This window comes from Cryptococcus neoformans (assembly GCF_000091045.1).
Source record: "Cryptococcus neoformans var. neoformans JEC21 chromosome 2 sequence".
Classification (NCBI taxonomy): domain Eukaryota; kingdom Fungi; phylum Basidiomycota; class Tremellomycetes; order Tremellales; family Cryptococcaceae; genus Cryptococcus; species Cryptococcus deneoformans.
The window spans coordinates 1,501,581-1,525,304 of record NC_006684.1 but is presented as its reverse complement, the minus strand read 5'-3'; the positions used below and the strand labels follow the sequence as shown (position 1 = coordinate 1,525,304).

At 48.2% G+C, this 23,724-nt stretch overlaps 10 protein-coding genes across 10 annotated transcripts in view; 5 read left to right on the top strand and 5 right to left on the bottom strand.

The window, feature by feature from the left end:
* Positions 1-14: 14 nt before the first annotated feature.
* Positions 15-1,496, bottom strand: CNB05400 (hypothetical protein). Its single transcript, XM_024656631.1, has 6 exons — positions 1,034-1,496; positions 878-960; positions 715-810; positions 618-658; positions 342-535; positions 15-231 (listed from the first exon to the last, which is right to left on the bottom strand). The coding sequence occupies exons 1-6, from the start codon at positions 1,475-1,477 to the stop codon at positions 82-84; spliced, it is 1,008 nt and encodes a 335-aa protein (XP_024512308.1). The 5' UTR covers positions 1,478-1,496; the 3' UTR covers positions 15-81.
* Positions 1,497-1,645: 149 nt separating this feature from the next.
* CNB05390 (expressed protein) lies at positions 1,646-3,996 on the top strand. The gene is made up of 9 exons (XM_024656630.1): positions 1,646-1,808; positions 1,863-2,183; positions 2,262-2,330; positions 2,379-2,445; positions 2,508-2,826; positions 2,931-3,023; positions 3,097-3,420; positions 3,482-3,635; positions 3,684-3,996. Exons 2-9 carry the CDS (start codon positions 2,154-2,156, stop codon positions 3,714-3,716), a joined length of 1,089 nt encoding a protein of 362 aa, XP_024512307.1. The 5' UTR covers positions 1,646-1,808; positions 1,863-2,153; the 3' UTR covers positions 3,717-3,996.
* On the bottom strand, positions 3,747-4,787 carry CNB05380 (suppressor of initiator codon mutations, putative). The gene is made up of 5 exons (XM_569282.2): positions 4,699-4,787; positions 4,467-4,553; positions 4,336-4,419; positions 3,995-4,277; positions 3,747-3,930 (listed from the first exon to the last, which is right to left on the bottom strand). Exons 1-5 carry the CDS (start codon positions 4,709-4,711, stop codon positions 3,918-3,920), a joined length of 480 nt encoding a protein of 159 aa, XP_569282.1. The 5' UTR covers positions 4,712-4,787; the 3' UTR covers positions 3,747-3,917.
* A 178-nt stretch (positions 4,788-4,965) lies between these two features.
* CNB05370 (expressed protein) lies at positions 4,966-6,135 on the top strand. The gene is made up of 2 exons (XM_569281.2): positions 4,966-5,183; positions 5,265-6,135. The coding sequence occupies exons 1-2, from the start codon at positions 5,039-5,041 to the stop codon at positions 5,825-5,827; spliced, it is 708 nt and encodes a 235-aa protein (XP_569281.1). The 5' UTR covers positions 4,966-5,038; the 3' UTR covers positions 5,828-6,135.
* A 363-nt stretch (positions 6,136-6,498) lies between these two features.
* CNB05360 (ATP dependent DNA helicase, putative) lies at positions 6,499-9,363 on the top strand. The gene is made up of 8 exons (XM_569280.2): positions 6,499-6,797; positions 6,883-7,062; positions 7,128-7,303; positions 7,366-7,609; positions 7,672-7,870; positions 7,934-8,594; positions 8,657-8,785; positions 8,862-9,363. Exons 1-8 carry the CDS (start codon positions 6,540-6,542, stop codon positions 9,232-9,234), a joined length of 2,220 nt encoding a protein of 739 aa, XP_569280.1. The 5' UTR covers positions 6,499-6,539; the 3' UTR covers positions 9,235-9,363.
* CNB05350 (ATP-dependent RNA helicase A, putative) lies at positions 9,348-14,766 on the bottom strand. Its single transcript, XM_024656629.1, has 16 exons — positions 14,506-14,766; positions 14,213-14,386; positions 13,823-14,143; positions 12,495-13,769; positions 12,431-12,447; positions 11,962-12,371; positions 11,877-11,891; positions 11,768-11,828; positions 11,132-11,714; positions 10,932-11,074; positions 10,757-10,874; positions 10,621-10,696; positions 10,112-10,560; positions 9,864-10,019; positions 9,650-9,786; positions 9,348-9,576 (listed from the first exon to the last, which is right to left on the bottom strand). The coding sequence occupies exons 1-16, from the start codon at positions 14,749-14,751 to the stop codon at positions 9,453-9,455; spliced, it is 4,305 nt and encodes a 1,434-aa protein (XP_024512306.1). The 5' UTR covers positions 14,752-14,766; the 3' UTR covers positions 9,348-9,452.
* A 228-nt stretch (positions 14,767-14,994) lies between these two features.
* Positions 14,995-16,221, top strand: CNB05340 (pre-mRNA splicing factor, putative). The gene is made up of 5 exons (XM_569278.2): positions 14,995-15,197; positions 15,279-15,303; positions 15,394-15,535; positions 15,671-15,747; positions 15,851-16,221. The coding sequence occupies exons 1-5, from the start codon at positions 15,117-15,119 to the stop codon at positions 15,898-15,900; spliced, it is 375 nt and encodes a 124-aa protein (XP_569278.1). The 5' UTR covers positions 14,995-15,116; the 3' UTR covers positions 15,901-16,221.
* Positions 16,222-16,237: 16 nt separating this feature from the next.
* On the bottom strand, positions 16,238-18,957 carry CNB05330 (serine/threonine protein phosphatase 5 phosphatase, putative). The gene is made up of 4 exons (XM_569277.2): positions 18,445-18,957; positions 17,218-18,373; positions 16,911-17,123; positions 16,238-16,783 (listed from the first exon to the last, which is right to left on the bottom strand). The coding sequence occupies exons 1-4, from the start codon at positions 18,807-18,809 to the stop codon at positions 16,445-16,447; spliced, it is 2,073 nt and encodes a 690-aa protein (XP_569277.1). The 5' UTR covers positions 18,810-18,957; the 3' UTR covers positions 16,238-16,444.
* Positions 18,958-19,111: 154 nt separating this feature from the next.
* Positions 19,112-20,990, top strand: CNB05320 (53 kda brg1-associated factor b (actin-related protein baf53b), putative). Its single transcript, XM_569276.2, has 5 exons — positions 19,112-19,147; positions 19,198-19,524; positions 19,588-19,786; positions 19,844-20,721; positions 20,784-20,990. Exons 1-5 carry the CDS (start codon positions 19,132-19,134, stop codon positions 20,792-20,794), a joined length of 1,431 nt encoding a protein of 476 aa, XP_569276.1. The 5' UTR covers positions 19,112-19,131; the 3' UTR covers positions 20,795-20,990.
* Positions 20,826-23,724, bottom strand: part of CNB05310 (hypothetical protein) — a 3,261-nt gene continuing 362 nt past the window's right edge. Inside the window, exons 2-6 of the mRNA XM_569040.2 lie at positions 22,875-23,724; positions 22,508-22,813; positions 21,671-22,444; positions 21,289-21,607; positions 20,826-21,226 (exon numbers count right to left, since the gene is read on the bottom strand). The exon at positions 22,875-23,724 is cut by the window's right edge and continues 88 nt beyond it. Coding sequence (XP_569040.1) covers positions 20,968-21,226; positions 21,289-21,607; positions 21,671-22,444; positions 22,508-22,813; positions 22,875-23,724 — 2,508 coding nt within the window. The 3' untranslated portion in view covers positions 20,826-20,967. The remainder of the gene's footprint in view (positions 21,227-21,288; positions 21,608-21,670; positions 22,445-22,507; positions 22,814-22,874) is intronic.

Below are 23,724 nucleotides of genomic sequence, written 5' to 3'. Positions count from 1 at the left end.
AGTTTGAACTAGGGGCTTCACATGTCCATACTTCCCTCAGATTTTTTATAGTAATGATTGAGAAGTACGAATACTAGTATTTTACCACCTGGATCGACCACCTCTCATCATCCTCATAAATCCACCTCTCTTCAAAGCCATAGCGGCCCCCAAACCATAGATAATCCCACCCAAATGCCCCGCAGAGTCAGTTCCCGAATTGGGTCTCTGGACAGCAGAGTAAAAATCCCACTACATCCATTACATCGCGTCAGCAACTTCATAATTTAAAAAAAACTCCAGCTCGAAAAATCCAGAGAACCGGAACAGCAAAAAACCAGGAAAGCGAAAAAGGGACTTACAGCAAAGATACCACCAATAGCAACCCATACAGGCATAGGGATGACGAAGAACATCAACACCTGAGAATTAGGGAATAGAGCACCATAGTACGCGAGACATGCGTAAATAGCGCCAGAAGCGCCTTCACTACCCCACCACCTGTGTCGGGAGAAGCGATGGTAACCGAGCGAGACGAGGGAGGAGAATACACCGGCTACAATATGATTATATAATTATGAAAGGGGTTTCGTTATTAACACTGGGTTTGGGGAAAAGGAACGAGGAAGGAAGCTTACCTCCCAGATAAAGGCCAAGGAACGAGGCGGAGCCCATAATTCTAACAAAGCGGATCAACTTATGTATCCCTATGGTGAAATGCAAATTGGAACTTACGAAGCGGCTGCAGGGGCCAAAAAGTAAAGACCTAAACAATTGACAAAGATATGTGTACCATTACTATGGGAAAAGGCGCTCGTCACCAGTGTCCATCTGGAAGTAGTTTCGTCAGCTAAATGGACGTGCTCTAGGTGGCTCATCAGAGGAGAGATACACCTACATTCTCCCGGAAAAGACGTTGACTTCATTTAAGATAAAATTGTTTCTTAAAAAATATAAGAGTGAAGGATCACGGAATCGTTGCTATCAATCTCGGAAATCAGCTTTGGACTCGTCCAAGCCATCGAGCTTTGATCAGCTATATGTGACGACTCACAGCGGAGGAGAGAGCATATTGCCAAAGCAAAAACACAGCTCCATTGATACCGATCAGCCCATATACAAGCGTCATGGTCGGTATCCTATCGATCCTTCTCCTAAGCCTTGTGAACCACGCCCAAGGTCCTTGGGGTCCACCACCCCCCGAACCATAACCATTACCACCCGACCGACCTCCCCGTGGGAAGTAAGTTGATCTGATGAGAGAGTTGGTTGAAGAAGTGAATGATCTCTTGGTGAGAAGGCTGGATAGGGGGGGAGATTGAGGCAAAGGAGAAGATCGGGCGGTGAAAGGGGAGGAAGTGAGGAGTGATCGGCTGGGTCCGGCAGTGCGAGGGATGAATGGCGTAAAGAAGGCGTGTGAGGGTCTGATAGTGGCCATAGAAACTGGTTGAACCCTTGGAAATGAATGCGAGAGTCCGAACGCCGCTCTTAATGCCATTTTGTTGAACGTTATCGGGGGTGTATAGAGCGGAGAAGATGAAAAAGGACGCATATGAATCGTATCGCATTATTGGGTATAAGTAGGAAATGGCAAGTTACTAAATGCAGACGTCATCATTTCAGGTTTAAATTCCCGCGTATCTCATTCGCCATGGGCCTTTTGTTGGTGAGAACATCTCTCATCGGTCTAATGCTCAACAAAGAAGGCAAGGCTTTATGGAGTACACAGCTTTTTACCATTTCCCTGGTCAATGCCAAAGTGTCAAGTTCATGAAAAAATCGGAGGGACAAGAGAGCTAGAGCGTCGTGAAGTCTCGTATTCATTCGTCGTTCGTGAGAATGGTGTTGTTCGTAATCAAGGAGGGTAACTGATAGAAACTAAGGACCATCCACACTGCTACCCATCCTAATAAGAGCATGCCCCGTGGCAAACTGGAAAATTAAGAGATTGGAAGAAGATACAGCAGCATGAGTATTCTTCTTCGCGACGGAGCTGAATTCCAAGTGCAAGCCAATGTTCCAGCGACATAACTTTTATCCCGTCGCGTCGATACGCGTTTGTACTTTCAGCTTACGCGATCTTCATCAATCTTTGCTTCTTTTGAGGCTTCTTCTTTTTATATTAAGGCTTTCCAGTCTATTCACTCGCCTAGTTGAATAGACGAGCTGTAAACATGACACAACCAAATAATGCTCATCTTCCGGTTGGTATCTTTTTCAACGCCTGCCACCACATTGATATCTTTTGGACGATTCCTTAAGCTGATTTTCCATCTTCATAGGTCTTTGTGGCTGAGATGGAAGATGTTCGACCATTTGCGAAACTCTTGCGTGGTATTGGGCTCAAACATGTGCGCGTTGCAGATGTTCACCTCAAACCAGACTCTGACGGATCGTAGAACGCTATATTGGACGCAACAGACAACTTAGTCACAGTCACTGTCGAGGACGCTCGGACACTTTGCGGTACGCCGCTTTGATTCTGTACCATATGAGGCGGGAAAAACTAACTGCAATTGGTGCAACAGCTGCCGCTTACATCCCATCGCACATCTTCTCCTCATGGACATTCCGTAGAACCGATTTCCCAGCCACATTCGAATTCTCCCTTGACTCTCTTCTTCAGTGCCTAAACATCTTTGGTAACGCCGGTTCGTCAGGGAAGGAGAACATTTCAAATCTGAGAAGTAAGCGGCGCTGGGCTGGGGAAGCGGAAAACCCTACAGGGGAAGGGAGTGGAAGTGGGGGCGGAGCGGATGAAGACCGGAGGTGGGCGAAAGAGAGGAAGGGGATGACGGGTATGCGGATGGAGTGGATGGGTCCAGGGTACGAGCTGAACCTCCTCTTGTCCGTTCGATTCCTTCCTTCTTTTCGGACCGTTTGTACGCTCTTGCTGATAGGGGTTGTGTCTGTCCTTATTTGTGTTCCGTGCTTGTATTTTGGTGATATAGGCGAGACGAATCCAAAGGTCCCACGACGACATGCGCTTTACGTACCCTCGACCCGGAAGAAATTCTCAACCCAATATTTGACCAAAATGAGCGGTATGTTCATCTCTCCCCTTCCCTTATTGAATTTCATCTCAAAATTAATCGTCATGCCTGGCCAACCCAATAGTGCGCTATACGTCATCATGCGTTCCGACTGGTTGCGCGACGCCCTCCTTGACCTCCCACCTTCATCATCCCGCATAACACTCAGCGCCATCCCACCCCGCGCTCATGGAAGAGGTCATGATGGTGATGGTGGTAATGATTCCCCCGAGCGCGAGATGAACGCCGATGTAACAACCTCTACCATACGGACAGGAAGACGGATCGATGAAATGGGACAGTTCAGTATACAAGCTGAAGGAGATTTTGGGAGTGTCGAGTTGGATTATCCGAATGATAAAGAGGTGATGCAGAGGTTTATCTGTGTAGACGAGGGGATTTCTTTCAGGTCGGTTCTAGATCTTCTCATTGTAATGTGTTTGCTTGTTTCTGATGAGAAAGGAGAATAGCTATCATTCTGCGCATTTCGCGCATCTCTCGAGAGCTTTGCAGAATTCAATCAAAGTGTGTCTGGAGATTCAGTCTGATGGATTTCTTTCTGCGCAGATTATGATGGCGGAAGGCGAAGAACTTGGCGAGCATGGAGGGTTGCTGCACTACAAGGTACGTCCTCTGTGGCAGCCCCTAGTATAGGTGCTAACTTTAGGAAAGATGCAGGCATTGGAAGACGAGATTTTAAGTTAGGCCGAACATTTATTTATGTTGTGTGTAACAGTACTATTAGGACATGTCATCACCATCAACTCATACTACATATAACCCTCTCGCAGCGCTTATCTGACGATCAATTCATAAGACACAGGCAACGAGCATTGGATAGATACAAATATTGAAAATTCCCACTTGCAGGGGATTCAAGTTGCTTCGTCCCTAAAAGGCTCTGGCTTAGTAACCGTGGCTAAGACGCATAAAAAATCAGCAACTCGTTCAACAAATCAATTCGTATCGCAGAGTATACTCACACAACGATAAGGTCCTTGGCCTCCTTCTGAGCGACGATCCCCGAGTCAATGAGGAACTGCTTGGCGGCGACCCTCTGGTCACCTTGCAGCTGCAAAACGTCACCGTGGTTTTTGGCGACGGGGGCAGGAGAGTCTTCCTCGCCAGAGTCAACTTCGGGCTTGACAACGGTACCGTTGCAGGCAAACTCCTTCTTCATCGCTTTGAGAATCTTGGAGTGGTTGTACTTGCTGGGGATACCCTGCACAGTGGTAAGGGTCTTTCGACCGTTACGCTGTTGGAGACCTGCGTAGCGGTTAGGATATCTAGAGCTGCAAGATGTGAGAGAGATGTGGCGACTCACGGATGTGAATCTTGTCATTTTTGGAGCCGACGGCCTTTTCGATAGAGGGAGTGTCGTTCAAGTCGTTAACGGGAGCAAACGGGTCTATTAAGGACGTTAGGTCCGTCCTTACAAACAGATTGTTTTCTTACCAAAAGCAGGACCGAGGTTCTCAACCCCAGCTGTAGCCGCAGGGGCCTTTGTCTTCTTGGTAGTGGCGTCCACCTTGCTCTGGGTAACTTCAAGACAATTTATCAGCCTTTGCCTTTCCGTTTCGCCACAATCACATAATCGCTCTTTTCCCACTGATCAATTGCGGAAACACAATATTTTGAAAAGCGGCGAAAATGTTCCAATGCGCGAGATCTGCGATCAAATACGCACCTGTAGTGCTCATTCAACTAAGTAATGTAGGTCGCTTGTTCGAGAAAATGTGTTTGAAAGCCAGAAAGATGAGTGGTGAGTGAGAACGGGAAAAGAAGAGAAAGAGATTCGATATGTAAATCAAGTCACGGCTTTAATGACAACTGATATGAATGGAGACCGTCAGCGCTGATTATGGCGGCGTTTTCGGCGATTGTTCCAGGTGGCGTTCGCCACCCACAGCTTATTTTGAGTTTCAAAGCTGGCCTCCACCGACGGCGAACGAAGGATTTCGAGAGGCTTCTCGGAATGACAACCAGAAAAAGTTGGTCAAAGACAACGCAAGTAGTACTTGGCAACAATGCCCAGAGTTACAAAGAAACAGAAAGAGTCAGGTAAGGCGCCAAAGCCTAAGCCGAGAGCCAGGTCGGCTCCGAACGCAAGTGCAAAGCAGGGATTCAAGACTGCACCATCTCGTGCACCCAAAGATGCTTACCTCGGTAAAGGTGTGTATTCCATTTTACGCGTCTTGACGCGGTATATCCTCTCTGCTCAAATCCTGGCTAACACCGCATATGAATCCGCAGCTAAGAAGATCAAGACCGACTTGATTCAACGTGCCAAAGTCAAAAAACAATACGCCAAAGTCCTTCGCGCTGAAGGGATGGAGAGTGAGCGACTAGGTGACGGTTCTAGGCGACGCAATGAACGGGAAGAAAGCGATAACAAACTCAAGGGGAAGACAGGAAGCTTTAAGGGGAAGGAAAGGCGGGAGAGGGAAGAGAGAGGGGAAGAGGATCCGGATACGGCTCGGATTCGTGCCCGTGCCGGCCCTTCCTCTTCTTCCTCTTCTTTCTCTCGTCCCAACAAGCCATTCAACAAGTCTTACAACAATAAGCCTTACGACAAAACTACTCGGAAGTCTCGAGTCGAGGAAGCACCCCCTAAACCCAAAGTCCGCGCTCTTTCGCCGTCTCCTCCCCCTTCCGCTCCTTCCTCTGAACCGAAACCATCCTTAAGAACATTGAAGAAAGAAGGTTTTTCAAAATATCATCGGGCGAAGGATGCAACGGGTTTATCAAAAGGGAGAGGTCAGCCGAATATGGGCGCTAGGATGGGGGTGTTGTTGGAGAAGATCAAGAGGATGTGAAGAGTGCATCAGATAGATGGCTGGCAAGCAATTGTACGATAAGTGGATATGCGAGCATGGGATCATGCAGTGTTGTATGACATTGACTAGTTCCGGCCGAGACGAAATCAAAGCTTTTCATAGTGCAAGACATCACTTTCATGTTCATTCGCACTGTTTATGCTCATAACAAAACGTAAACACTCTTGGCCAGATGGATGTTTGAAGCTTATGTGTTAATTCATCAAAGACAACGAAGATAAAGCCACATGTATTAACGCAGGCTATTCAAGCTTTCTCGGATTTCTTGGTATACTTCTCAATGCTCTCATCTCGCACGCAAATATCCTCTGTCTTTCGTTAGAAGATAATATTAGCAAAGTACGCTCGGCCACATGATGGAAGTGTCGAAATATGAACCTTCTCTCGAAACAAACAAGGGGCGAAAAGGTAGCTTTTCACGAATCTGTAGCTTTGGCAGGGATGATAGATATCCAGCCGACCGGGTCTGTCCACATACTAGTCTTAAATATGTACTAGAAATGCAATCCCATAAAATGGACGGGTGCTGTCTTGTGCAAGCAAAGTGGGGGATTAGATACAAGCAAAACAAAGTTCGTCGCGAACGCGCTCGACGCGTAAATTGAATTCAGGTTCTTCATGAGATATCCTTCAATTTCATCTCTATCCCCTCTTTCATCCTTACTTTTCGCACCAACCCAAACAAGCAACAATGGAAGAAGGCCGTATCTGGTCCGTTGGCGTCCTCGAAGGTGCAGAGCAGCAAAACGCCCCCTCTGAAATTGAACGACTCTTCTACGACTTTCTTCATGGGTTCCGTATTGAAGACCAATGGACGTACCGCGACGCTCTCCGATCCGCCTTGCTTTTGAAACACCACACTTTGGAAGTTGATTTGAGAGATCTTGTGGCATGGAATGAAGAGTTGGCGCAGAAAGTGCAGGAGAAACCCGGAGAAATGATTCCTCTAGTGAGTTTTTTTTTCTTATTTTGAATATCGCTTGCTCTTTACGTATTTTTATACGTATCCAAAGTACTGATGAAGTTCAAAATAGTTGGAAGCTGCACTCTTGAAATACGCCCGTGATTTAGTTCGTCCGACCAGTGAAGCAGACAGGGAACGAGAACGCGAGCGAGCTCAGAATGGTCAGCCCAGTTTGGCCGCTGAGGAGGTGCCTGATATGCAGGTGGCCATCAAGTCTGGCATGAACCTCTTACAATTCCGACAACTCAATGTAAGTGCTTCTTATCTCTTGATACCATCCGATAAATATCTATTTAACTAATTTGATATTTACAGGCGAACACCCTGACCACCCTCGTCAGGTTACCAGGGATTGTAATCAACGCTTCTCAACTCACATCCCGAGCGACCGAACTCGCTCTCCAATGTAAAGGCTGTCGAAGTGTCAAGCACGTCAAAGTCTCTGGCGCTATCGGTGGTGAACGTGCCGCTCTTCCTCGACGATGTGATGCGTAAGATTCATAGCCTTTCCTGCTGTCACTACCAAAACTAACGAGGAACTGTTACTACACAGCGAACCCGTAGAAGGCCAACGCAAAGATTGTCCCCTTGACCCCTATGTCATCCTCCATGACCGGTGCCGCTTTGTTGACCAGCAGAACATCAAGCTCCAAGAAGCACCCGATATGGTCCCTGTTGGTGAATTGCCCCGCCACATGATGCTTCATGCCGAGAGGAACTTGACCGGTAAGGTTGTTCCAGGATCTAGAATCATTGCAACCGGTATCTACTCAACTTTTGCTCCCAACCACAAGAGTGTAAGCGATTCATTTGTTATGCATTTAATAAATACAGGTTGCTAATATGATACTGTGTTCAGCAAAAGACATCAGGCGCACCTGCACTTCGTCAACCTTACCTTCGAGTGCTTGGTATCGAGCTTGACAGTTCTGCTGCCAGCTCTGGAACCCGTGTCTTCACTCCCGAAGAAGAGGAGGAATTCCAGCAACTCGCTAGGAGCGATGGCTTGTATGAACGGTTCGCGAACAGTGTCGCCCCTAGTATCTACGGAAACCTTGGTAAGCACATAATCAAATGTTGGCCGTGGAAACTGTACTGATCTTCCTTTCTGCTCCTTTTAGACATCAAAAAAGCCGTGACTTGTCTTTTAATGGGTGGAAGCAAAAAGATTTTACCGGACGGTATGCGTCTTCGAGGTGACATCAACGTCCTCCTCCTCGGTGACCCCGGTACTGCCAAATCCCAACTCTTGAAATTCGTCGAAAAAGTCTCCCCTATCAGCGTCTATACATCAGGCAAAGGTTCCTCCGCTGCCGGTCTGACCGCTTCCGTCCAACGTGATCCCGTTACTAGGGAATTCTTTCTCGAAGGCGGTGCCATGGTTCTCGCCGACGGAGGAGTGGTATGTATCGACGAGTTTGACAAGATGCGGGATGAAGATCGAGTGGCTATCCATGAAGCCATGGAGCAACAAACCATTTCTATCGCCAAAGCTGGTATCACCACGATTCTCAACTCTCGAACCTCGGTTCTGGCGGCTGCCAATCCCGTGTTTGGGCGGTATGATGATATGAAATCCCCCGGTGAGAATATTGATTTCCAAACAACCATCCTTTCTCGATTCGATATGATTTTCATCATTAAAGATGAGCACAACGAACAGAGAGATAGGACGATAGCCAAGCATGTGATGAATATCCATATGAACAGGCAGACGGAGAATGAGGCAGTAGGAGAGATTGATATCGAAAAGATGAAGAGATATATTGGATACTGCAAGTCGTGAGTTAATTCGTCCCTCCTTCCAATCAAAATCATTGTGCTGATGTTGGGATTAAAATTAGGCGATGCGCACCGAATTTGAGCGGAGAAGCAGCGGAGATGCTCAGCTCTCACTTTGTCAGTCTGCGAAAGGAAGTTGCCCAAGTTGAGCGAGATAACGACGAGCGAAGCTCTATCCCCATGACTGTCCGGTAAGTCCTTCTTTCTTCCAAGTCGCTTGTGGGATACGCGTACAAGTGCTAAGACCAAATTCCATCCTTCTCATAGTCAACTCGAAGCCATTATCCGAATCTCCGAATCCCTTGCCAAAATCACGCTCTCCCCTCGCGTGCTTCCTCACCACGTTGAAGAAGCTATCCGCCTATTCAAATTCTCCACCATGCACGCCGTTTCTGTCGGTTCGGGCGTCGAGGGTCTCTCCCGTACAGAGCTCAACGAGGAGATTGACAGGATCGAAAAGGAATTGAAGAGGAGATTACCGATTGGGTACTCTACGAGTTATCAAAGTTTAGTGAGAGAGTTTGTTTCCGGCCAAGGGTACTCGCAACATGCGTTAGAGAGGTGTCTGTACATCCTGGAGAAGAGGGAAGTTGTCAAGTATACTGGCATGAGGAGGGTTGTGCAGAGGATAGGTGTCTAGAGAGGGCTGAAACGCGAAGCTATGCTTTTTTCCCTTCGAGAATGTTTTCCTTTCTGTCTTGGGTTCGGATTAATCTTTTCATGTTTTCTTATACTTTGTAAGTTTGTTAATATATGGTAATGCATAAACCCTTGACCCGTTCTCAAAATTTGTCGGTCACTTGTACAGTGAATGCAAGATTGATGCAAGATTATGTAAAAAATGCTACTTGAAGTCTACTATATGGACAATCCGTCCCGCTGCAGCAATGCCAACATTGCCTGCACTACCTCCTCGTGACCAGTCAAATCTGCGGCATGGGGCGACTCGATTTGCTCAGATAACTGCGCGTCAAGAAGCCGTCTGTTGAACAGTGCACGTCAGTATCTCCAACAGATGTTTAGACACAGTGAACAAGGTGAAGTGAATGACATACCTCAATTGAGAACACAAAACACCTATACGCGTGTTTGCTCGTATCTTGACATGGCCGTCTGTACCAAGCATAATACCTCCAGCCCAATGGTTGATTGTGATATTTCCTCCGAAGAGCAAAAGCCCGTAAAGCGGCACCTTCAGTTTACGTTCATTAGCATTACTCATTCGACTCTCCTAGAGCCAGCAAGGTAATGAAAACAAAGGTGGCTTACCTCTGTGGCATCTCTCAAAAAAACTTTGCTTGTCTCATTCTTCGAGAAGTAAGTCAGATATCCGGATTTGAAACCGGATTCTGTAAATAAGATAGAGCTGGGATGAATGAATACACGACCAGATTGATCGTAGAGTTTGACCTCTTTTGCTTCGTGCTATTCATGAACAATCGTGGATCAGCATCACAATCGTGGATCAGCATCCTAATTAGAAAGGACGTGATTGTTTGGCTGGTGACTCTACTTACATCCTTTTGCACTGTTCCCTGCTGCACTCTCTCAAACTGAGCTTTCGGCATGGCAATCTTGACAACTCGCGGATAAAGACCGCCGACGACAACTCCTTTCACGAGGTTGTCCACCTTGGCGTTCACATTATATTTGGCGAGCTCTGCCGCGCTTGACGAAGAGGACATGAACCCGAGAGAAGAAAGGGCGGAAAGGAAGTCGGATCGAAGGGAGGTAATATCTCGAAGTGTGGTGGGAGAGATAAAATTTTGTTCGCAGAATTGCCTGACCGCACCGTGACTACCGCCCTTCTTCCTCACGTCTATACAGGCATCGTACGCTCTCACATCGGTGAGCAGATCAGATCTTGCCCAAGCAAAAGACTCTCGGGCTTTCTTTGCTTCGTCACGCTTGTCGATAGGGGAGGTGAAAAGAGGTTTTGATGACAGCAAGGCCGCAATTGTGAGAACTGGGACCAGCTGGATCAGCCCCAGGTATTTCTAAATGGGCTAAGTAGAAGTTGACTCACTCGGGTCCAGGCACTTGAAGATAGTACCAAGAATAAGCATCTTTGCAAGACGCAAGTCTACAGGAATGGCGCTCATCTACAAATGCACGACGTCAGCCACCCAAACACGCGACAGGATGATGATGCTTTAACTCACATGTCTACCGAGAGCGGTAAGACGACTCTTGTGATCTTCTCCTTCAACCGCACCAAGATCCTGAAGTGTCTGCCATGCAGCATTGATGGCATCCAACTTCGGCGGATCGATCGCCTTGCTATTGTGATCCCGTAGCATGAGAAGCTAATCGCTGTGAATGACAATTGAGACGTACCTCAAAAACGCCTTCACATCCGTATCCTCATTCATAGCCTTGACTTGTAAGAATAATGCCTCTAAAGGTGTTCTAAGAATTTCGGGAACGGGGAATCGGGGCATGCTGTTATTTTCAGTTTGTCGGGTATAAAGCTTGTAACACTCCAATGTTTGTCAGCTGCCACGTTCAAAGTCTTGATGGGAAGACATTTAACTTACCTCTCCCGGTTGTGTTCGACCTGCACGACCTCTTCTCTGCCTACCCGACGCTCGACTGGTCCAGCATTCAACCAGCTTTTGCATCCCATTCCCAGCTTCATACTGCGTCTCTTTAACTTTCCCTCCATCAACCACGTAAATCACGTCGGGGATGGTAACAGACGTCTCCGCAACGTTTGTGGCCACGACAATTTTTCGCTTGGGTTTAGTAGGGAGGAAGACCCTTCGTTGTTCAGCACTTGAGAGATTTGCATGGAGGGGCATAATTTCTACTGATCCCAGGGAGGTTGTTTGGAGTTCACTGATGCACTGACGAATTTCCATCACACCTGGCATGAAGATCAAGATGGCACCGTCGGGAGAGGTGGCGTTGTTGATGATGTGCTTAACGACAGCAGCCACAAGCGAATAGTCAATACGATCTGAGGCAGAGAGAATCTCCAAGGCGCGCTGAGAATCGGGGGAAAGACTGAGTTTGGCAAATTGGGCGCGAATTGACGCTTTTTGTTCTTCAGATGGGCGGGGCCCAAAACGAGAAGGTGTAGGAGAGTAGTGTAAGTCGGATATGATGTCTTCGAGGTAGCTAATAACAGCCGTGTAAGTTAGGCCATTGAGATGGAAGGGATTGTTACTTACTAGTCCTTCACTGGATGGGTGAAACCTGGGATCTTCAAGCTGGGACATCCACCGAAATAGTCTATCGACAAATTAGTATGCTTCTTTGGACGGATGTCAAATTACTGACCAATAAAGATTTGTTCTAAAGTACGTCACATTGTTAGCCACCTTGCGAGCGTTCATTACCTAGCCGCCGACGCCCTTAGACTCACCATTGATAGTAGCAGACATCAAAATAACCTTGATCGTCTTATTCCTCTCCAGCAAATCCCTCAATAAACAAATCAACAAATCCGTATCCACTCCTCTTTCATGCGCTTCATCCACAACCACATGACTGACCCCTTTCAAATCAGGGTCCCCACTGCCCAACCGTCTGAGTACGACACCAGTTGTGCAGAACAAGAGACTCGTATCTGGCCCTGCTCGCCGTTCGCCACGGATTGCGTAACCCACTGTACCCGCCACAGGGGATTTATCAAGGTCTTCCATACGTTCTTGGGCGACACGGGAGGCAACACCCATCGCGGCTACACGACGAGGTTGGGTGACGATGATATTGGCGGAAGCGCCACGGCCAGCAGATATTTCGTCGTCAAGGATGAATTGAGGGAGTTGAGTACTGCGAATTGCTTATCAGTTGATGAAAGATGATACTACACACGGTCATTCTCAAATTACCTTTTACCACAACCAGTCTTGTAGATTATCAGCACACTTCTTTCGATTAGGTTAAATAACTCACTTCACCAACGACAACCAAAACTCTATTATCCTTCAGAGCCCCTGTGATATTATCCTTTTCCTTCCACGCAGGTAAACTCATCCTGTCACTCATCATCTTCTCATATTCGGGATGATCCAACATCTCTTGCCTCTTCCTCTTCACTCTCTCTTCATCCTCCTTCGTTGGGGCTCTTTTCTCACCCATTTCTTTCTGAGACCTTTGTCTCTTCTTCTGTTGCATATCCTTCTCTGCCCGCGGTATGACCTCCTCCACTTTCGGTACAAGATACTTTGTAACCTCTCCTACATCCGGAGGGTTCTCCACCACTTTGGTTAAGGTGGTCTCGAGATATTCTACCATACTCAACACTGCTCCTCCCCATCCACTTTCGAGGACAGAACGGAGATCATGCCTCTCCGGATCGCGGAATTGTCTTAAAAGCTGGGAGTGAAGGTGGAGGCGGATGTATGCTGGAAGAGTGTCGGAAGTAAGGTAGAATGCTGGTGCGCAGGTAGGGTAGGAGGCGGAGGGGTAAGGGGAGGCTTCATCGAAGATGATGTGTAACGCAAGGGTATCATTCCCGCCTGTGGTCTCTTGCCCGATGTGGATGGTAAAAGAGATAGCCGACGTTTCTTCATACCTTTCACCCAAAACAGCTTGGAGAGCCAAGATCTCTTCTTCCCTGTGTTGCTGCCTCTCTTCCCTCTCCTTTCCATCTCCCGTCCACCCATCTCCATATTCTTCTGCACCCCATCCATCTTCTCCTGATTCCCAGCCGCATAACCGTCTACCCAGAATATCCAGCGCTACAGATTCACGTTCCTCGGTTTCCAACACTTTTTCCACCGCTTTCCTTGGAAATCCGGCTTGCTTCACCAACTTGTCAGTTAACCATCCCTTGACGAGCGCATCTTTCCCGCCGGCCTTTGCGCTGGCTCCAGTAATAAAATCCGCCGAACTTGAAGAAGGTCGATATCTTCCAGGTAAATCGTCTTCTGGTACATGTAGCAGTAACCATTCGATAGCAGCTTCCAGAGGGGATAAAATACTTAGGGAGAGTACGAGAGGGTCGTTAGTCGAAGAAGAAGAAGAGGATTTGAGTCTTGCAGTCGCGGAGGAAACAGCGGACAAACAGGAAGCGATGTGCGAAGGCCGGAACGCGAGGGTAGTGAGCTGTGTTTGGAGGGTAGATAGGTCAAGAGCAGGAGTTGAGATGCCAGATGGAGCGGTTGATACGGTTGATGCAGCATCTCTGCTGGCTTCCAGTACAGCAGATGGGAATTGCTGCATCATCTGCAAATAAACATTCAGCTCCACGCCCTGTGAAGATATATCTTGTTGCTTACCTTTCTCACCGTTCCTTCGACCATTTCCCTCAATGAAGCTGCCATTTTCACCTCTGGTGCATTATCCCACCCACGTCCTCCGCTTCCCCTTGCCTCCTTTGCCTTCGCACTTTCTCCCGAGGGACCAACTTCTTTGTCTTTCTCCTCCTTTTGTTTTCGCTTCTCTTGTCGATCTGATACCTCTTTCTTCGCAGCAAAAGGATCTGGATTGTACTCCCAAGCCCTGTGAGCTGAGGCGGCAGCTTTTTCGGCAGTCAGTTCTGACCAGTACGGCCGTATAGATGGAGGGAGAGTCATAGACATTGGGAGATGCGAGCAGAACTAAGATGCATATTGCATGAGTTATCCATGCTATATACAAGCAAGCAGTTACCATGATGTTAGACCTACTCTGAATAATGCATAAGTTGCGGCATAATGCTTGGCCTCAGCGGCAGACTCAATCCTCAACGGTTGATGAGGAATCAATCGCACTTCGTCGAGGTTGTAGATATTCTTGCTGGTCCGCTTCCTGAGCGTCACCGAGCCGGTGTATGTTTGCGGATCCGATCCTCTATTTTGAAACTGCAGATATTTGCGGCAACAAGCAGATAATGCATATCAGCTAATCAGTCTCTAAGATTTACGTTTGAGAAACGACCACAATCGATCAGAGCTTTTTCGAAAAGCTTTCTCACACTTACACTCTCCACCACAGGTTTCTCCCAGCCCATTTTTTGACATTTTTCATTCAATATCGTTACAGGCGACTTGTACCCGGCCGGGAAAAGAGGTGGCGGCCTAGGAGTGCCGTCTTTAAAAGTCCCAAACGGTGCATTATCGGGCGTTGAAGATTTAGCATCTTTTTCCTTATCTTTGGGCGCTGGCTTTGAAGAGTTGCCGGCGTTTCCTGAGCGGACTACGTTTGCAGGCCGTCGTTTGGGAGCCATGCTTGGTTTCTGGGAAGCCAGAAATCGATAGTAATGATAAAAATGCACGTTAATAGAACGAATGCAACTCGAGAAACAGAAGAAACAAGTTCCACGCCATCATTTCTCTATCAGGTGAAGTCACCCGAGACCGGTCAGAGGCTGCGAAACGAAAAATACAAAAGTTAAGCAAACACCCACATAGCCACCACGCCTTTCGATCCTTCGCTCTTTCCTCTGGGCGTATTCGATAGCACTATATTCTTTCATTCCACACATATATCCACACATCCACCTCTTTTCCTACCCCCAGACCCACAGCTAGCTACCCATAACTCCTCAACTCTTGAAGTCCGGCAGCAAAAACTAGCAAACTCACGAACAAAATGGCCAACCTTGGTGTTCCCGTCAAGCTCCTCCACGAGTCTTTGGGTCATATTATCACTGTCGAATTGAAAACTGGCGAGGTGGGTAGTCATTTCTTTATCTGTCGAAATCATATGGCTCGCCCTTCTTGTTGCTAACAATAGCGTCTGTCGTTGCTGTAGATGTACCGAGGAAAGTTGATGGAGGGTACGTCCCGTTGTCTTACCTCTCCAGATCACTTGACACCGATGCTAATCTGCTCATCTTGCCCTGTGTTTTGCCACTCTGCCGCTCCAGCCGAAGACACTCTTAACATTGCTCTCCGTGAAATAACCGTCACCGCGCGAGACGGCCGTGTATCCCAACTCGAGCAAGTGTACATCCGTGGTAGTATGATCCGATTCATAATCGTTCCCGATTTGCTTGCCCAGGCGCCTATGTACGTGTCTTCATCTCAATTCCGCTCCTAAAGATTCCCTTTTAGTCTTCCCATTCGCTATCTCCAGATAGTACAAGTAGTCGGGATGCTTTTTGTGAAAGGTCTAAGGCTGATTATGGCCCTGCTTGACAATAGGTTCAAGAGGATCGGTCCTAATGCTATGCGAGGAAGAGGTATTGGTGCTGCCCGAGGACGAGCTACCATCCAGCGAGGTAAGTCATCAACCCCTTGTCTTCCCTCTCTATCCCATAGCAGCATAAGAGGAAGAATCAGAGAGCTAACCCACGGTGTGTGTTTTGTATTTCTCTTTTTTAGCAAACGCCCGACGTGGAACGACAAGGACAAACCAAGGTGTCAGGCGTTAAGACCGCTTGCTTTTTTCGGTCTGTTGGGTTTTGGTTTAGTAGGATGGATGGATGGGTGCAGTGCGGGTTTTTTATTTGGAGGTTGCCAAGAATAGATCATGCGTATGGTGGGATGGGGATGTGCACGGCGTGGATTGGAGGCGGGGCAATTTACTAGACGTCTGGGCTCGGGGTTGAGGCGGTAAGAGCAAAAAAGAGCATGTCTGGCGTCTTCCAGACGGTGTACCATGGGCATGAAATTAAGAATATCGTGTTCTTACTGCCTCCTCAAATTCGTCTGTCTGCTGCTTTTTGACATTCTGTCGGTCTAACATCATCTCAGGATCAATAACCAATGTAAAGATTAGATGGCATCATCTGACACTATGATACTGCAGAAAGTATACGCTTGCGCTGAACGCGTAAACGTAAAGCCAAAACCCCAAAATCAATGATTACTGGCTAACCAGCGATAAAGAGAAAAAAATACTATATATTAAATTACTCATCTTTACCGGAATTGGTTCACTTTTGCGGGGTCTTATATTGGCGCCCCCCGGGCGCCTCACAATCTCTCCATCTCCTTATTGATAATCATCAACAGATTCTTCGCACTCTCATTATCTCCACTAAGCTTCAACAACTCTTGCAAATCCGATTGCGCCTCCTTCCATCTCCCCATTCCCTTCCTCGCCAGCGCCCGCTGATACAGTGCTTTCTGGTTCTTCGGATCTCTAGCCAGCAAGTGGGTACAGTCAATCTCGGCGTGGCTGTGCAGGGAGAGGTTGTTGTATGCTATCGCGCGGTTGGAGTAGTAGACGGTCTTTTTAGGATCGAGCGAGATGGCGCGGGTGTAATGCCGGACGGCTTCGGAGTGACGTTTATCTTGGGATTGGTCGTTACCCTATGGTTTTTCGTCCATTAAAATTGTTGGTCAGCTCTAATTTCATCATGCCAAACCATAGCCTGCGGCCAAACAGAGGGATAACAAGAAGTAGGAGGGGCAAATGGAAGACACAAATCGAACCAACCTTTTTCCTCTCCTTTCCACCAAACTCCTCCGCCCATTTATCCATACATGATTTCCAAGCCTTCACTTCCTCGGCATTGTACTGTCTCTCCATCGCGGGTTCTGCTAATCGGCGATAAAGCGCGACGGGGTGCATACGCAAGAGTTCTTCAATATCGGAGGGGTAGTCGGGGTGGGAGAAGGGGGATGCAGCCATGGCTATTTGGTGGAGAAGCTACAAGTGAAGAGTTAGCTTTATGTCCAGAGCCATGTTCAAGGAGAGCAGGCTCAGGTTGATTGCGGAAAAGGAAGGCGCAAGATAGACAAACCTTGACAAAATGTCTAAACGTCAACACAATGGCAGTATTCCTCTCAGACGCTGTCGCCTCAGTCCACTCCTTCGGCAAGTAAACGGTCGGCTTTTTCCCATCTTTGTCATTTTGCTTTTGAGCCTTCGCCGTTGCCGCCGTCGCCCCCGTGACACCATTGGGTACGACCACTCGTCTCATTTTACCTCGACCTTTGACTTTTGCCAGTTTTACATTCTTATTCTGCGCGGCGTTCATGTTCATATTTACCTTGCCCCCTGCTCCTTCCCCTGTAGGGTGTTGTCCACCATCATTCCACTCCTCCCCCGCACTCTGAGGCAACTTTACGCCTTCCAACGCGACAGGCGAATTTGTCGACGGTCCGTACCGACCTTCTACCGCTGGATCCGTCGCGCCAAGCTCTTTCAATCTCCATCGAAGATGTTCCTCCACCGCGAGGACGTCTGTCATTTGTGGATGCGGGAATATTTGAGGTGGTTTCAGGGGTTTACCTCCTCCTCCCCCTTCTCCTATTCCTCCTTCGGCATTTCCGTTTGGGGCTAGTGCTCCTGGTCTGGGTACTTGAGCATAACCTTTACCTGGCGGTAAAATACTTTGAGAAGGAGCTTTACGACGAAGAGAATCTTGTCTTGCACGGGCATGAGCTTCAGTCTCAATCCCGCCCAACCACCCTTTAGCTGCTGGTGTATTGAGTAACTCGTGTGGGAGAAGACTGATAGGTCCACGACGCATGATGGCGAAGAGGTGGAAACACACCATACAACTCGTCAACTGACAAAGACACGCTCCATGATCATCCTCTTCTTCCGGGATACCGTGTTGGAAAGACAAATTGTGGAAACAGACACCGTCCCGGAAGATGGGTGCTGCAGCGGGTTGCGGTGGAAGTGGGAAAGGCGATGGTCTGGCACCGTTGTTGGAGATGGTATTCATGCTCGGCCCCGGCTCTGTACGGGTCCGTGGTCTGTCACCAGAGAGACAGAGCTCGAGTTCTTCAAACAGGATATGCAACATTTGAGATTGGAAGAGATGGTCGAGAGATTGACCGCCAAACACGATATTTCGTCGTAAGAAGGACGGTGTAGCGCCAGTCATGATGAGGTTGATAATGAGATCAGGAAGGGTATGTGTGAATACTTGATGGAAAGCTTCTTGCCTGAAAATGGAAGGTCAGCAAAACTAGCCAGCAGATAATCATCTCGCCCATGACCAAACAAAAGCACGTACCAGCACTGCTCGACCCAGCAGTCATACTCTTTCCTCAAAACCATCCCCATATCCGTCACGAACCCGTCTATATCTTGGTCCCTAAACCTTCCCAGTCTTTCACCTGCATGCATATTCCGTTCCTGCCATGCGCGTCCCTCTGGGCACCTCACGATTCCGACACCTGCGCCATTTGGTGGGAATCCATTTGGACTGTGCTTCTCCTTAGGATTTATAACAGGCTCCTGGTGTCGTGGAACAAGCTGAACAGCCGGCAGCTGAGGTGGCGGAGCCGGATGCCGGTAAGCATCTGCTGCTTGGGCGAGGAGCTGCGGTGGAAGAGTGAACGACGAGGGTAGATTTTGGGCGTTATCCGACTTTGACATAGATGTGGGCCTGTTGGGCTGTTTGGAATGTTTTTGGTATGTATTCGTAGCTCTTTACCAGGGTAGTCCGATGACAATGTGTTTGAGAAGCGGTCTAAAGTGTCAAGGGCTGCTGAGAGTCGAAGAAACTGGGGAATAAATGTTTTATTGGAGGTTGTCTGAATTTTATCGGGAACGACGAGATTGCACAAAGAAACGGCGGGCGTCACCGTCTTCACCCATATCTAAATTACGTAACAAAGCTTGTGGCATAATAAACTCGCCCTTACAATCCTACTCTCCTCTTTCCATCGCCATATATTATACATCCACCGCGAAAAACATGGTATACAACGGCGGTGAGTATGTTGGGATGGAGTGGGGATAGCAGTGCTAACATATGGATCAGACGAGGTCTCTGCCCTTGTGCTCGACTTTGGGTCTTACACAACTAGAGCGGGTTACGCCGGTGAAGATTGTCCACGCGTGGTTTGCCCTTCATTCTACGGCTATACCAATGATCCATCATCGTCAGGATCCAACGGAAACTCAGTTGGAGAAAATGGAGCGAATAAGGAGAATGGAGAGGATGTGACAATGGCAGAACCTGTCCCTGAAGGAGCAGAAGAACAGAGCAAAAAGAAGGGTAGCGGACGAAAGTACTATGTTGGAGAAGATGGCGTTAGCGTATGGAGGCCGGGAATGGAAGTTGGTAACTTTATGCTGGATGGTGTCGGTACGTGACAGGTGAACTTTGGCTCTCAGAAGACATATATTGACTCTTTTTTCAAACTACAAGTGAACGATCCCGAACCTGCATCCGCTTTGCTGCACCATATCCTGCACGAACGTCTCGGTGTCAACCCGGAAGAGCACCCTATTATGATCACCGAGCCAGCTTGGAACACGCCTAAAGCGCGACAGGTCATGACGGAGATGGCCTTTGAGGGCGAGAAAATGCCGGCGTTGTACTTTGGTTCGTCAGGTGTTCTGTCGGCGTACGTTTCTTTCCCTCATTCCTAAAGCCAGTAGCGTAACTAACCGCTCGGAAATAGATTCGCTGCCGGAAAGCCAACCGCTCTGGTCCTTGATGTCGGCTATGCCACCAGCAGCGCTGTACCTATTGTTGACGGTTACGCTCTCCGAGCAGGCACTATGCACCAGCCTCTCGCTTCTCAACTCATCGTATCTCAGTTACAAAATCACTTCACCTCTCCTACCCCTACCCGTTCCCCTCTCTCCCTCCTCCCTCGTCAGCTCATCAAGCAACGCGACCCGTCCTCTGACCCTGGGATCATCCCCAAACCCATCTTGAGGGACGACCGCGCGCCACATACAACCACCTCATGGAAACTCTGGGCTGAGAACAATGTTGTCGAGGGGTACAAGGAGGCCTGCACCGAAATTGTAAACTATAAAGGATTCGATTTCCAAACTGCTGGTGATTTGCCTCAAGTTCTGTACGAGTTCCCTGATGGGTACCATCAATACTTCGGCGAAGAACGATACCGCTTCACCGAGATGCTTTTCGACCCTGAACGTTACTACAACCAATCCATCCCACCTCCTCCCACTCTCCAAAAAGTACTCACGACAGAACATTCTCGATCCTTACGTGACCTCGTCTCCCTCTCCCAGCTCGTGCACGATAGTGTCATGGCTTGTGATGTCGATGTTCGGGCGAGCTTGTTGCAGAATATCGTCGTGGTCGGTAACACCGCCTTGACGAGGGGTTTAATCGAGAGATTGGACGTAGAATTGGCAGCGACGATGCCTAGTCAGAAGATCAAGATTCATTCGCCGACGATTCCGTTTGAGCGCAAGTATGCTTCTTGGGTTGGAGGTTCGATTTTGGCAAGTTTGGGGACGTTCCATCAGTTATGGGTCACAAAGGAGGAGTATGAGGAGCATGGGATGTCTATCGTTCATCAAAGTAAGTATTATTTCCTTCTTTTCCTGCATTGATGTGTGGTTGGTGGCTAATTGTGCTTTTAGGATGCAAGTAAGAGTTTGTCTGTGGATGAGATATAAGTTGGGCCTTGGTCTAGAAAATGCAATCTGTTATGGTAGACAGTAATACACAGCCATTATTTCAAATGGTTCCCAAGTAAATATGTAAATATACAACTGTCGTAGTAAGCAGCTTTAATCAACTTTTGAATATCTAATAGATATTCTATCAAGGATGAGAGGAACTCATGGCACCGCTTTCTCTCCATCGACCCGATTCCTTCAATTTCACCTCCCTTTCTTTTGCCAATCTCTCAATCTCCTCTTTCCGTGGATGCTCCCCAAACATCTGTATCATCTCTTGCATTAGTTGCTGGCTGCTGTGAAAAATCCAAATATCAGGTGTGGCCAATTGCCACATTCTCTCGAGTGCTGCATTTTCAAAGTGTTTAGTCCCAAGCGTAGATATTGCCTCGATGACATAGCCCCTGCAATTAGTAATGCGTTAGTTTTATGCCTAGCATTTGTAGTCCGAGGTGTGAACACTCACTGGCAAGTGTTAAGCTTAATACTTTTCTCTACCGCAATCCGCTCAAACGTCTTTCCCTCCAAAAACGCGGTGAGCGATTTCATCTTTGCTAGCGGAGGAGGTTTCACTCCAGATGGGGTATATATCACCTTCCCTCGAAGGACAACGCTTCCCCCGTTTCTAGCTCCACCATCCTTGCTTCTTCCCCACGAGCTAGAATTTGAACCTGTGCTCGTCCGACTTTTTGACCTCGACGGACCCGGACCCATGGCTGATAGTATCTGCGCTGGCGTTCTTTGCCCCATCTGCCTCGCTCTCTCTCTGGCAGCATTAGAAGATCCTGTAGGAGGCAGGAGATGCGGTAAGTGCTGCTGAATAGCCGCATACATAGGGTTAGACGTACCCATTTGGAAGGAACCCACGGACCCATAAGTAGAGTCATAGGATTCGAATTCATCGTCTTCTTCGTCAGCGCCGTACAAAAAGGGATGAGCATTGCCAGTTATGTTTGCACAGGGACGGATGTTGGAATGAATGATACGGGTCGAAGGCTGAGCGTGGGGCAAGGGTTGATTTTGAGCAGGCGCTTGGGTTGGTGTGGAGGCTGTGGACGGAAGCTGAGATAAAGCTGGGCATGACAACTGAGTAAGTGGCGCAGTTACGGCTTGTTTAACAGATACGGGTTTTTGATTAGAATATTCAGGCCCTGTGATTTGGACATGTCTCCCAACATTGGGTGACGCGCACGTGGATTGTAGCTGTGTCGTAGGTTGTTGTGACTGGGGCTGATTTTGTGACTGAACCACAGCTTGAGCATCAGGTCGTGCTTGGGATTGGCTTTGAGCATGATTTGCTGTCGTCGCCGTTTGAAGAGCAACCGGCGGCTGAGCCTGCGATTGGCTACTCTGCCTTTGATTTGATATCCTCCCTGGCTCCATAGCTTGTGACGGTAACCCACAGGGCATGGTAACAGCCGGTTTCAAAACTCTATTGACAGATACGCTCTCTCCAGTAGCTGCTGCCATCGTCACAGAAGTGGCTAATGGAGCTATTCTTTCAGGCTGACATATGACAGAGGATGACCAACTATCAAAGTCAAGAGGGACGTTCCTCTCTTCGGCGAGCTTTCTGAGGGCGTTGAATATTTGTATAGAGACAAAAACGTCGTTGGCGGCGTCTATAATGTAGCTGAATGTCAGCCACAGAAGCTATAACTGAAAAATCAGGCTAGACGACTTACACGCTTTCTGCACCTCATTCAGCTCTCCTGCCCAATCGCCCCTTCTAATTTTCGTATCCTTATCCAACTCCTTCCCCAGATACGCTCTACAAAGCGTCGCAAGTTTGATCAACCTTGATCCATGGCCAGCTCTTTGTGGATCTATAGCGTGCGCCATCCGAGATAGTTCATACAGCCCGGCGGGTCCACCTTGTCGGAAGTGATGGGGAAAATCGCGGACGAGTTTCCGGCCGTCACCCATAGATTGGACGCCGAGTTTATAGATTTTAGGGTCACGTACAAGTTCAGCGACCTTTGCCGGAAGGTCTACAATTGTACTATCAGTAAAAAGTGGGACACCTGAGGTACGAAGGTCGGAATAACTGACCCATTTTATCTTGAAGATGTATCAGGACGATCATCTTCTCATCACATAATTGCACCAAAGCAGTGGGGTACTGCTGGAAATCGTACCTCCCTGTGCTCGCATCCCACACCTTGTTATACGACGTTGCCCATTCCAGATCGAATCCTAAAATGGGTCCTTTCAGACAAGCAACCAGATCTTCCGCTTCCGACATTGACCGGGTGTACACCACCATAGGAGGTCGAGGGTAAGTCTTGTAGTCGAAGAGTGGTAACGAGGGATCCGGATTATCGGGAAGATTGAACACATAAACAGGTGGAGCCTCCGGCTCATGGTTATCTGGTACTAAAGGAATGGCGGCTGGCTCATCAACTAGACTTGATTTGTTGCCATTGACCGGCAGTCGCCCAAATGTCAATTGGCGCTCGGGTACACTTTCTGCCTTGACAAGAGGTCGACGCACGAACAACCTGCTTGTGTTTGGACCTGGTGGCTGGGTTTTAGGTGATGGAGCGACTCTCATCTTCTCGACACTTTGCGTAAGCTTGATAATATCTTCTTCTTCGGCGAGTTGATTTCGTTGACTTGAAGATACGGATTCTGATGTACTTTGACTGCTTGAAGTTTGCTGGCTGCTTGAGCTCTCCGCTTCAGTACTGGTGTAATTGGCTACGCGTCGTGGCTTGGTCGGTGTAGGGATATTGGTCCTCCTATTGTTTAAAAAGAACGGATGAAGCGGTTTACTGTTCTCGGTCGAAGGAGTCTTCCGGCCAAGGCTTGCTCTTGGAGATGTGAAAGCGGTGCGAGCGATAGATGAGTTAAACCGGGGCACAGCTCGAGGCCTATTCACAAGCGGAGACGGTGAAGAAGA

Coding starts and splice junctions, on each gene's coding strand:
- CNB05360 (XM_569280.2), top strand. CDS start 6,540: ATGGAAGAAGGCCGTATCTGGTCCGTTGGCGTCCTCGAAGGTGCAGAG. Junction 7,304..7,365: donor CTTCCTCGACGATGTGATGC/GTAAGATTCATA, acceptor GTTACTACACAG/CGAACCCGTAGAAGGCCAAC. Junction 8,786..8,861: donor TCTATCCCCATGACTGTCCG/GTAAGTCCTTCT, acceptor TCCTTCTCATAG/TCAACTCGAAGCCATTATCC.
- CNB05370 (XM_569281.2), top strand. CDS start 5,039: ATGCCCAGAGTTACAAAGAAACAGAAAGAGTCAGGTAAGGCGCCAAAG. Junction 5,184..5,264: donor AGATGCTTACCTCGGTAAAG/GTGTGTATTCCA, acceptor ATGAATCCGCAG/CTAAGAAGATCAAGACCGAC.
- CNB05320 (XM_569276.2), top strand. Junction 19,525..19,587: donor CTTTATGCTGGATGGTGTCG/GTACGTGACAGG, acceptor TCAAACTACAAG/TGAACGATCCCGAACCTGCA. Junction 19,787..19,843: donor TCGTCAGGTGTTCTGTCGGC/GTACGTTTCTTT, acceptor GCTCGGAAATAG/ATTCGCTGCCGGAAAGCCAA.
- CNB05350 (XM_024656629.1), bottom strand. CDS start 14,751: ATGGCTCCCAAACGACGGCCTGCAAACGTAGTCCGCTCAGGAAACGCC. Junction 10,561..10,620: donor CTTCAAGTGCCTGGACCCGA/GTGAGTCAACTT, acceptor AGCTGGTCCCAG/TTCTCACAATTGCGGCCTTG. Junction 9,787..9,863: donor TTTTGAGAGATGCCACAGAG/GTAAGCCACCTT, acceptor CGTAAACTGAAG/GTGCCGCTTTACGGGCTTTT.
- CNB05340 (XM_569278.2), top strand. CDS start 15,117: ATGGCCAACCTTGGTGTTCCCGTCAAGCTCCTCCACGAGTCTTTGGGT. Junction 15,198..15,278: donor TCGAATTGAAAACTGGCGAG/GTGGGTAGTCAT, acceptor TCGTTGCTGTAG/ATGTACCGAGGAAAGTTGAT. Junction 15,536..15,670: donor TTGCTTGCCCAGGCGCCTAT/GTACGTGTCTTC, acceptor GCTTGACAATAG/GTTCAAGAGGATCGGTCCTA.
- CNB05400 (XM_024656631.1), bottom strand. CDS start 1,477: ATGGCATTAAGAGCGGCGTTCGGACTCTCGCATTCATTTCCAAGGGTT. Junction 961..1,033: donor AATATGCTCTCTCCTCCGCT/GTGAGTCGTCAC, acceptor CGAGATTGATAG/CAACGATTCCGTGATCCTTC. Junction 536..617: donor CCTTGGCCTTTATCTGGGAG/GTAAGCTTCCTT, acceptor ATCATATTGTAG/CCGGTGTATTCTCCTCCCTC.
- CNB05380 (XM_569282.2), bottom strand. Junction 4,420..4,466: donor GAACCTCGGTCCTGCTTTTG/GTAAGAAAACAA, acceptor CGTCCTTAATAG/ACCCGTTTGCTCCCGTTAAC. Junction 4,278..4,335: donor AAATGACAAGATTCACATCC/GTGAGTCGCCAC, acceptor ACCGCTACGCAG/GTCTCCAACAGCGTAACGGT.
- CNB05330 (XM_569277.2), bottom strand. CDS start 18,809: ATGTCAAAGTCGGATAACGCCCAAAATCTACCCTCGTCGTTCACTCTT. Junction 18,374..18,444: donor TGCTGGGTCGAGCAGTGCTG/GTACGTGCTTTT, acceptor TTCCATTTTCAG/GCAAGAAGCTTTCCATCAAG. Junction 17,124..17,217: donor CGTTTAGACATTTTGTCAAG/GTTTGTCTATCT, acceptor CTTCACTTGTAG/CTTCTCCACCAAATAGCCAT.
- CNB05390 (XM_024656630.1), top strand. CDS start 2,154: ATGACACAACCAAATAATGCTCATCTTCCG. Junction 2,184..2,261: donor CAAATAATGCTCATCTTCCG/GTTGGTATCTTT, acceptor CCATCTTCATAG/GTCTTTGTGGCTGAGATGGA. Junction 2,446..2,507: donor GGACGCTCGGACACTTTGCG/GTACGCCGCTTT, acceptor TTGGTGCAACAG/CTGCCGCTTACATCCCATCG.